The sequence below is a fragment of the Mustela erminea genome, chromosome 10, assembly GCF_009829155.1.
Source record: "Mustela erminea isolate mMusErm1 chromosome 10, mMusErm1.Pri, whole genome shotgun sequence".
Classification (NCBI taxonomy): domain Eukaryota; kingdom Metazoa; phylum Chordata; class Mammalia; order Carnivora; family Mustelidae; genus Mustela; species Mustela erminea.
The window spans coordinates 37,106,515-37,118,099 of record NC_045623.1 but is presented as its reverse complement, the minus strand read 5'-3'; the positions used below and the strand labels follow the sequence as shown (position 1 = coordinate 37,118,099).

The 11,585-nt window shown below is 37.8% G+C and overlaps 1 protein-coding gene across 1 annotated transcript in view; it reads left to right on the top strand.

Annotated features, from left to right (window-relative positions):
* Positions 1-871: 871 nt before the first annotated feature.
* CLCA4 (chloride channel accessory 4) overlaps positions 872-11,585 on the top strand; it is a 46,175-nt gene continuing 35,461 nt past the window's right edge. The window contains 7 exon segments of the mRNA XM_032303723.1: positions 872-1,027; positions 5,303-5,354; positions 5,357-5,459; positions 7,425-7,503; positions 7,506-7,525; positions 9,291-9,468; positions 9,827-10,045. Coding sequence (XP_032159614.1) covers positions 872-1,027; positions 5,303-5,354; positions 5,357-5,459; positions 7,425-7,503; positions 7,506-7,525; positions 9,291-9,468; positions 9,827-10,045 — 807 coding nt within the window.

Sequence of the window (11,585 nt, the reverse complement as noted above, 5' to 3'; positions counted from 1 at the left end):
GTTGGCAACCAACTCTTGATTTTGGCTCAGGTCATGATCTGGAGGGTCCTGGGATTGAGTCCTTCCTTGGGCTCCATGCTCAATGGGGAGTCTGCTTGAGGATTCTTTCCCTTCTCCCTCTGGCCTGCTTGCATTCTCTCTCTCCCCCAGACATCCTTAAATTTTAAAATAAAATAAAATAAATTTTAGGTTAGGTTTCAAGGCCACCTTACCTCATTTGGTGTTATTTACATTTAATAATCTTATATTCTCTTCCATTAATTATACCCTTGGTGAATAATCTAAATATTTATTAATTCTCTCTGTAAAATGGAGTAACAATATTCCCATTATTGTTTCTATCCATTTAATTAGAAAATTTTATTGATTTTCACACTGTACTGTATAGAAAATACAATCTTCCTATATGCAGAAAATGAACCAGAAATAGAAAGTACAGAAAATATGTTTCATGAGGAAAATGGGCAGTTTTTTACAAAAAGATCTGATCTCAGGATGCCTGGGTGGCTCAGCTGGTTAAGCATCTGCCTTTGGCTCAAGTCATGATCCCAGGGTCCTGGGTTCCAGCAGGCCTTGGGCTCCCTTCTCAGCGGGGAGCTTGCCTCTCCCTCTGTCTGCTGCTCCCTGTACTTGTGCACACTCATTCTCTCTCTCTCTCTCTGACAAATAAATAAATAAAATCTTTTTTAAAAAATCAGATCTCTGCTTTAGGTCACTTTTATAGTAATATGCAATAAAATGATTGTGTAAACTGAAGTCAAACATTTTGCTACATATTATAACATTGACCTTTACATGGAGAGAGAAACAAAGTGAAAGAAAAGCCTTTGAACAAACCAACTTTGGGGCCAGGAACGCCTTGACAAAAACAATGGGGTTCTTAAGTTTTGTCTTCCTCTTAGTCCTATACTTGCTGCAGGAGTCCAATACTTCCCTCATTCAGCTGAGTAACAATGGCTATGAAGGCATTATCTTTGCTACAGACCCTCGAGTGCTGGAAGATGGAAAAATAATTGAACAGATAAAGGTAAGAAAGAAATGGGGTTTCTATTTGAATTGTGGAGAAGGAAAAACATTGTTAATAATTATGGAAACATCTGAATGCTGCAGGAAGCTTAAAAGCATCATGGTACAGTAAAAATAATGTTGGAATGGCAGAGGAAATTGGAAGTTCAAGGTCGGGTTCTATCCTGTTTGACCATAAGACCAGAGACAAGGCCCAGAGCCTCCCTGATCCTCAGTTTCTTCACCTGTATTCAATGAGCAATTGAATTCATCTGTTCCTTGAACACTGATTTAATGAATACTTAGGACATGGCCAGGAGATGAAAGAGTGACTTAATTCCTTGCCCTAATTAATTATTTGCTCTCATGCAGTACACATTCTTTTTATATAATATAGATAATAAAAACATGCAAAATATAGCACGTCAGATGGTAGTACGTTGCCATGGAGTAAAGTAAATCAGCAAAGAGGGATAGCAGTGCTGGTGGGGCTGGGTGGGAGGCTAATGTGGGTTACTGTTTCATGTATGGCAGTCAGGAAAGGACTCACTGTTGGTGATATCTGAGTGGCAATCTGAGATGAGTATGGGAAGAACCCACTGAAAACCTGGAAGAGGGAACAGTAAGCATGCTTGATGTGACCAGCAGGAGATGATGGCAAGGAAGAAGGATGGGGAGAGCTGAACATGGGAGACACAGGAGGCCCAGACCACTGGATAGACTTGGGCTTTTCTTCTTCTGGGTGCCATGAGAATCCATGGAAGGATTCTGGGCAGAGGAGGGGTATGCTCTTTCATGCATTTTCTGGTATCACTCTGACTGCAGTGTTGAAGAAATTCTGTAAAGGGCTTCTACTTATCATTCATCCTGTATGGCTCTATTACAGCACAGAGGTGTGGAGGGACACCAGGTAGGAAGCTACTATAGGTGAGAAGTGGTGGTGACCAGGAATAGGGATATTGTGCTAGATATCATTAAAGTGGTATAATTCTGAACATATTCTGAGGGTATCATAGACAGATTTGCTGATGGTTTAGCAAATGCTGATGGTTTAGCATGGGGGAGAGGAGGAGGGAAAAATAGAACTCAAGGAAGACTTCAAGAGTTTTGGCCTGAACATTAAGAAGGATGGAATTATCATCAGTTGAAAAGGTGAAGACTGTAAATGGGGGGAAAAAATAGCAGGTGGGAAATCAGGACTTTTATGAAGCATTTTGAATTTGAGATGCTTATTAGACATCCATATAGATGGAGATAGGAATCTGAATTCAAGGGGGAAATGTGGGTGGAGATAAAAATTTGGGGGTCATCAGTGTAGAATGAGATTTAAAGCCATGGGACTAAATGAGTACATTAGTAAGTGCAGATGGAGAAGGGAAAGTCTCCAAGACTACACCAAAGAATTTGATTTCTAAAGTTTCTTCTAATTATAGCATTTCATGTAATAAAGAGATTGGCGTTCCAGTCACGTAAATTAGCTCTGCCTGTCCCTGATATCAACAGTTACTAATTCCTTACATTCAATTCCTCCACTAGTGTATCCTTAGGCTCACTGATTTAGCCTTTTGTGTGTGTGTTGCTACCCATCAGAAGCTGATGTGCTTGACCTGGGTCGTGAGCAGGTGACTCTATGGCTGCCACTTATTACTCACTCTGAATAAACTCTTGAAGCATAGCGGTATTCATTTATTGATATCTTGTGAATTCCAGGGAAATATAAAGATTTCTTTACTGAAGAGCACAGGCTTGAATAGCAGTTAATTTAACTGATTCTGAATGATGGCTTCTTAGTATTCAGGAATAATCCGTCAGTTTCAAACTTTTCTGAACATTGGAAATCAGTATTTGAAAGAATTATTTATAGGGGGAAAAAGCTTATTAAAATGTCTTCTACTGAACACCACAAGTAAAAGTTCAATTATTAGTAGTTAGACATGCCTCTGGATTACACAATGTTTCCTGACATTTTTCCCAACCCTCTACAAAGTCTTTGCATTTATATTATGAGGCAACCTTGTGAAAATCTCTCATCCGCATTATACAGAAGAGAAAACTGGTAGTTGGAGAAGTAAATAATTTTTCTAAGGTTACATTAAGTAGCACACAATTACATCTGAGATCCAATCCATAGGCTTTGAAGGCTGACAAATCTGGGCTTGAGTTCTGGCTTATATAAGGTAACAAAAACTACTCCTTTTTCTAACTGGTGAACCAACTTGAGGACAATAACTTACTTTGGGGATATTATCTGACCATAGTAAGATTCATGCTGAACTTACTCATAACTCATGATCTGAGATGTCAGTTGTCAATTTTCCTTATTCCTTTTATTCATGTGTCTTTTTGGTTTAAAAGTACTTATTTTTTTGAAATATAGCAATATAATAATATTAATGATCTTTGATCTGATTAGGATATTATAGGAATTCTGAGAAGGAATTTTGAAAGAATATTATAGAAATTTTGCTCAGAAAGCCTCTGAGAACAATTATTAGGCACCCTACCATGCCTAAGGGATCATAGTCATCTGACACAGGGGTCTGTAAAATCCCTCAATGACTTGAGAATATACCACTACCCAAGGCAGTTGCACAGAGCTAAAGATACTACAAAGTAAATGTAATCCCTTGGAGTTATGCAATGCACAACCCACACAACTGTATACAGCAACCTACTTTTCCAGTCTGTACCACAATTCAAATCACCATATATATTTTTTATCTCATAGAAGAATAGATAACAATTGCTCCAAGGAAAATGTGACAACTGGCTGATATCTAAATATTCCAAAACAAAAAATGAGGAAAGGCATTCTTAAGGAACAGGTAAAGAATTGATTCATCCACTTTAGGTCAGTGATGAAGTAATTCCCAATCTACTTCAGCAGATCTCTGAAGCCCCTTTCCTAACTCTTAGCTTTCCTAACTCCAATTCTTTGGACCTTTAGTTCTCGGCACTCTGGCTTCTGACTGATCCCATGGCTCTGAACCCAATCAGTTTGCTGATAAATATGAGTCAGCATACTGGACTCTCTTCAAGAGAACAAGACAGAGAGCCCTGGAGTTCCTGAGGAAGAATAATTCTACTGTGGGCTTGTGTCAGGTCAGGAAGCATCATGGAGGAGAAGAGCCCATCCTGAAGGAAACAACACTGTTACAGGATATTGCCATCAAGACGAAGAGTTTGATATTGTCATCCAGCACCCTGGATCCCTCAGTTATTTGGTGGTTTTGATTATGTAGAATAGATCACCATTAAGAACATTCATCCATGTATTTCTCCTACTATCTCCCTTACCAATCATTACACTTTGGGGTTCAGAATACTGAAGAGTATAAAGTGATATTTTCAGCTGCTCTAAAAAGCTCTGTATCTCCTATGAATTTTTCTATCACTCTACCCCCCAGCCCCAAATCCAGCTGCCTGTCCTGGAGAGTAAGAGTATAATGAAAAAGCTTTTATGTCCCTTCTCTACAGGCTGTTTCAGCTTGCATCAGCTAAGGCTCTCTCTATTAAGACTTATTAATGGTAATGATACCAACCAGTTTTTTGACTGCCTATGTGTAGGGTACTATATAACTCATTTCATGTTATGTTCACCTTAAAGAAAGGTTGTAATAGTCCATTTAAAAGATAAAGAAACTAGCCTCAGAGTGTTAAATTGGTCAAACTCTATTACCCAGGAGTTGCTAATGCCAATATTGGAACCAAATAGATGACTCTATAGTCTAGGCCTTTGTAAGGGTAGTTGGGTGGCTTAGTCAAGTAAGTATCTGACTCCTGATTTTAACTCAGGTCATGATCTCAGGGTGGTGAGGTTGAACTCTGTGAGGGGGTCAATGCTGGTCATGGAGCCTGCTTAAGATTCTCTCTCTCCCTCTGTCTCTCTGTCCCTACAACCCCCAATGCTCACACACATGCACTCTCACTCTCTCTAAAAAGGAAAAAAAAAGTCTATGTCATTTTACATCATTTTTCTTAACATCAAACAAAGCATTTGCCTTTCAGTGAAGGGTTATAGAAAACTCAAAGCCTTTAATGTATAAGATTAAGATGTATTTTTGGACTGACAGTTAGCAGAGTGGGAACTGTGTAGCAGAGATCCTGCTCACTTGTCAGAGGCCAAAACATGAAAGCTACAAACACGTAAGAGGCAAAATTGTTCTCTTAAAAAATTATATTTTCTAATGATCCCCAGTTTTGCAGTACACTGATTGGTTTAGAGTTAAATGTTTTAGAACATTTAACCAAATGTTTCTATTTCTGATGTTTTAAAAATATTTTTAAACATTTTCAGGCTGATGTATTAGTTGCACCACCTACCTTCCCAGGTAGAGATGAACCATATACATATACTTCACAGCTTGTGAAGAAAAAGGAGAATGCATTCATTTCACCCCTGACTTCATCCTTGGAAAAAAACAAAATGAATATGGACCATCAGGTAGGAATTTGCAAAATACATGCTTTGCAAATGATTCTAACATGCAACTTTGAATCCACGTTAAGCTTACAGGCCTTGGAGTCAGAGTCTCTAGGTTCAAATCCTGACTTATCAATTGTGTGTGACCTTGGGCAAATGACCTATTTTCTCTGTTCTTACCTCCTATAAGACAGTAAATAGAATGTTTCCTGTCTTGTGGAATTGTTGTAAACACTGAGTTAGATGATCTATATAACTGTAGTCAGAACAATGTCTATAGTAATTTGAACACAGGACAACAATACATTTTTTTTTATTTTAAATTTTTTATTTTTTATAAACATATATTTTTATCCCCAGGGGTACAGGTCCGTGAATCGCCAGGTCCACACACCCCACAGCACTCACCAAAGCACACACACCCCCAACAATACATTTTTTAAGACTTACTTTTTAGATTTAAATTTTTTAGTTCTCCACAGCTGGATATTAATCAATCACCAGCTGCTTCCATGGAAGACAAAGGTAAGGCGAGCTAGAAAGAGTCAGGATGCCAGTTCTTGGCCAAAAGAAAAGACTCACAGGCTGTTAGTTGCTGATATTATCATTCAACCTGTTTGGTTTAGCCAGATGAACTGTCTGTAAGTGATCACTCTAACCTAGAAAAATAACAATTTCATCTAGTTCAATCTAAAAGTTAAAATTATTGGTTCAAATGCACTAAAGCATATTGATACAAATCATTGTTAAAGGAAGGTTCAACTCACATGTAACATTCAGAGGAAATCTTCCTAAATCCTAAAATCTCCTTCTCCCATTACCTTTCAATGAGCACATAGTAAGTCTCTTGTCTCTGTCAAATGTTCAGCTAGCCCTGGTCCTTACTGTCACCTGGACCTGTTCCCCACCCTAACTTACAAGCTCTATCTATCATCCTATCCCACCTCAATCTTATCTGTCCTTGAAACTTGAGCGTGATCATGTCTGTTCTCCTTGGCACCTCTAATCCTTTGCACCTTTCTAATTTATAGTCTCTTTCCTAGCTGGTATATCCAGCAAAATCAGTCATTTCAACTATAAGTGTAAATACCTCAATTCCCTCACCATTCATATCCTTATGTTTCATTCAACTTGCCAAATCCTCTGTACTGAGTTTCTGGCCAGTTTCCTTTGGCTCCTGTTAATGAATTTCCAAGACTGTGAAAGAAAATTATAAAACTAATGCCATTATTATATAAACAGGTTTTCCAAGCTCAGGGAAGCTCTCAAATCTACCCAACAATATTTGAACTTACTTATTCTTGGGTCCCTTTCTTATTCCCCTTAGCAGCTATTTTCAAACTTCTGTTTTTCTCAAGGTCTATAACTACTCTTGGGGCGCCTGGTGGCTCAGTCGGTTAAGCCCCTGCCTTTGGCTCAGGTCCTGGTGTCAGGGTCCTGGAATCAAGAAGGGAGCCTGCTTCTCCCTCTTCCTCTGCCTGCCTCTCTGCCTACTTGTGATCTCTCTCTGTGTCAAATAAATAAATAAAATCTTAAAAAAAGAAAAAAAGAAAAAAAAGAAAAAGCTCTACAACTACTCTTTCCAATCCCATTGGCAGATGCCTTGATTGAGAAAACAGAGCCCTATAGTTAAGCTAATTAACATATCTCCTCACATAGTTACGTATCCTTTCCATTTTATTTTATCTTATCTTCTTTTATTTTATTTTATGTTTGTGATGAAAGAACCTGAATCTACTCTCTTAATAAACTAAAGTGGGCATAGGAGGCAGGGCAACCTGCCATGCACCAAATCCCTGTTGCAGTCACTGATATGAGGGCTTTCTCCTCCCATACTGAGAGGTACAATTTCACACTTATTAATCTGGTTCCATTTGCCTAGAAAACCTAAAACCTAAATATAATTTTTTACTGAAAACTTTCTTAAAATATTTGAGGAACAATTTTGTCACTTGAATTATGATCATTTATTTGAAATGTTTTTCTACAGGTAGACTGTCCATGAGTGGGCCCATCTCCACTGGGGAGTGTTTGATGAATACAATGAAGAAGCACCTTTCTACAGTGCTAAGTCAAAAAAAAAATCGAAGCAACAAGGCATAACCATTTAAATTTTCTTAATTACTTTAAGTTATAACTTCTTAATTTCCTTAGGTTGATTTCTTTTCAATGCCAATCATTCTTTTTTTTAATCCCATTGCAGATAATAGATGTGATGTCACCAAAGAGTGCTTTTCTGGGTTTCCTTCTTCTGGTTTTTTTTTTCTTTATTTATTTTTTTCTCCTTCTTTTTTTGAAAATACACCTTACAGTAACTACTTATCTATTTAAAATACACATAACTTCAAGAGCCTTTGGTAGCCAGTTTGGCATATTTTTATACCTCTCTACCATAGCTGCCAGAACCATGTGTGCTGAAATTGTATTCTGTGTAAGGGGTTGTATAGTATATGCCAAGTCAAAATTATTTATACTACATAAGAACAAAAAAATGGTTAATAAATAGTAGTAAATGCACACTAAATTAAAAATCAATCTTCAAAGGGGCAGATAAGGATTTCTTGGGATTTGTAAAGTTCATTTAAAAATACTGATCTAGGGGCGCCTGGGTGGCTCAGTGGGTTAAGCCGCTGCCTTCGGCTCAGGTCATGATCTCAGGGTCCTGGGATGGAGTCCCGCATCGGGCTCTCTGCTCAGCAGGAAGCCTGCTTCCTCCTCTCTCTCTCTTTAAAAAAAAAAAAAAAAATACTGATCTAAAAATATCATGGTTAATCATAGATGAGCCTCTTAGCTCTGAGATCAAGAGAGAAAAATGATTTTTGGTAGTTGGTTTAAATTAAATACCATCAGCTTAATCAATCTTAGATGCCCTGTTGGGTCTATGGACTTATCAGAAAAAGTATAAACTGAAAGATACTTGAGTTCATTGAAGGCCATTCCTCTGCTCTATTGTCCCACCAGTTTTAGCACATGTATTTAAGAAGTATTACATTGATTACATTTGTTTATATCATATTCCCCCTAAATGTCTAGTCTCTGCTATAGAATAGTCATCATGGTTGTTAACACAGATATCATTATGTTCAATGAGTTCTGGGACAATAGAAGCATACACATATTTAGGAGACTCCCTAAATGACTGAATGAAATCTAGTAATTGCTTCTTAAATTTGAACTGGAAACACATTGAAAAGATGGGATACATTCACATTCCAGCATATATGTCATAAGCACCACAACCTGCGGCCAATTCCATGCAATAGCACTTATGTCAAAAATGTCCCTACCAGTAAAGACTACTGTCTTAGGCAGTACCTCAATCTTTCCTTTAAGCCACATTTCACTTTGGATCAAAATATCCCTGAAAAACCAAAACACTTGTAGCTATGTCATATCACATTCGTTTGGAGATAACTTCTTTGAAAAGAATTCTACAAAGAACTTCAAGCTGAGGTAGTACCAAGAGTAAATGTTTTCACAAGTTGCCCCTTCCAGGTGCCAACAGTGCATTTATCATCACAAGGCCTCCAGAAGAGAAGTTTGGAAAAGGGGAGTCTCCAGCCATTATTATTAACAGGACAGCAGACAGCAGCAGCTTTAATCACAACAGGAAACTCAGCCTTTGCATATACTAGACATCCCACTTAAAATTTCTTTCTGCAATTTCCTGAAAAACAGAAAATTGCTCTGGTAGGAACCCTTAAGTGTTGCTGTCAAAAATAGAATGTGTATAGTACATAAATAAGAATAAAGGTCTTGATATACAGGTCATTATTAAAAACCTTGATAGAAAGACTACTTAAGATTTTCAAAAATTTTAATTGTTAAGTTGCCTCAAAGACTGATTGTTACATATTTTCAGATGTTCCACAGGCATTACTGGTATAAACAGAGTTTATAAGTGTCAAGGAAACAGATGTACAATTAGAGCATGCAGGATTGATTCTGAGACAAAACTGTATGAAAAAGATTGCCAATTCTTCCCTGATAAAGAACAAACTGAAAAGGCAACCATAATGTTCATGCGAGGTATTAATTCTGTAAATATGCCAACTGTAATTTAACAGCACATATTTATATTCAAAGGACATGTTATCATCTTTATAAAATATTTGTGCAGGTTACCTGATAAATTAGATGTATTAATAATAGAGTTCTTTAAATATTAACTGGCCTATGGAAAGCACAACTACTGTTAGCTAACTAGTGTTAGCTAGCTACTGTTAGTTATTATTACAATTATTCAAAATCTGTTACTATTATATAATTCGTTAAACAAATCTTATTTCATTAAATAAATGATATATTTGCCAAACATATTTTTTGTTTCTCAGATTTGTTATTGAATCTTAAATGCGTTGTATATTAAAAGTTTCTTTCACTTTATTAACCTTTTAGGTTGTTGAATTCTGTAATAAAGAAAACCATAGCAGAGGAACTCCAAGCCTACAAAACAAAATGTGCAATTCCAGAAGTACATGGGAGATGATCAGCAATTGTGAGGATTTTAAAAACACAACATCTTTGGTGGCACCACCCCCTCTACCTGTCTTCTCACTGCTGAAGATCAGAGAAAGAATTGTGTGCTTAGTTCTTGATAAGTCTGGAAGCATGAGTGTAAGTCTATGAGCCCATTTTCCCTGGATGTGGGGACACAGAAGTGATTGAATAGCTAAGAATACTCTGAACACTACCTGCTTGTTCTAAGTTGCATGGTGGCCTAAGTTGCATCCTACAATGATGATCTCAAGAGGAGCAGTGAATATTGTAAATGAAGAAGTGTGGCAATAGAGTTAAAAAGTCCTAACCCAAGATCCAGCTCCAGAAAATGGAGAGTTTATTGAGAGGCACTTTTAGACCCTTTAGTAAAGCCTTAGGATCAGAACTAAAGATTTTTAACATGGACATGGTTTCTACTGGAAACACTTAATAGACATGAGGAGAGAGTGTATTAGGGCCCCTGAACTCCATTCCAAGTCAAGGAACAAGATCAACCAGGAGAATTGTTAATATGGCTTTACCTTATTTGCATAATCTATATAAATGACCTCTTTATACTCAAAGACACAGACAAAAATCATCACTATAATGAAGATACAGTCAGATTCAGCCATTCATTCCTTCTTCTATCATTCAGTGAATGGAGGGCACTGTGCAGGGCTCTAGGAATAGAACTCATATCCTTAAAGAGTTCAGAGTTGAAAATTTTCTCTCTCTTCCCCATTATCTGGTTAACTCATACATATTGGGCTCTTGGCTGGACTAATGGTCCTTCTGCCAGTCGCCCACAATGACCTGTGCAAACCTTTATTACCATATATTATATTGAAATTACACATTTCTCTCCCACTAGATTAGGAACTCCTCTAGGACTTGAAGCAGTGTTCTCTTCATCTTTGCATTCCTTTTGCCTGAAACGGAGTTTATCATGTATAAGCACTCAGTAAATAATTGCTGAAATGGACTACAAATGAGTGGACATATGTGATAAGGCACCCAGAAGGATGGCACATTTGAGGCAGAACAGAGCGTGCTAAAGATCAAGAGAAATGTCTTCTAACAAAAGGGGCCTGGCTGGTTACTGAAAAGCACAGAAGATGACACAGTTGAATGAAATAATCCACAATAGCAGAGTTTCAGAAAGAGCATCAGAATGCTGGGAAGCTATCCATAGATTTGTTCTAGGAAGTGTTGCTGGGGAGAGAGGAAGCTCCTTATTGGGAAAAGATGAGCAATCTCCTTTGGACAAGATACGGGTAGAGATAAGTTTAAGGGTAAAACAAAGGGGTGGAGAGAAAGCCCTCAAAGATGGAGATATAAGAGCAGTTTTTCATGATGACTTTGTTCTAGGTAGTTCAGAGGGAAATTTGGATTGTGTTGGGGGTGGGGGGTACCACAGAGCAGTTGGTGATGAGGGACTGGAAAAGACAAACGCATGAAAGGGCTTACATCCTGGGCATTCACCTAGGAAAGAGGGATGTGAATTTTAAAGAGCTCTTTGGTAATTAATTCCAATTAATTCCATTTAATCCATTGGTAGGGAAGTGGTGAGGAGAGGTTAGGAGCAGAAGAGGAAATGGGGGGAGAGAGGTACTGACACTCTCAGATTGCAGCTGGAGTAAGTTTCACTTTTGGGAAGTCCCCAAGTGGAAGGGGA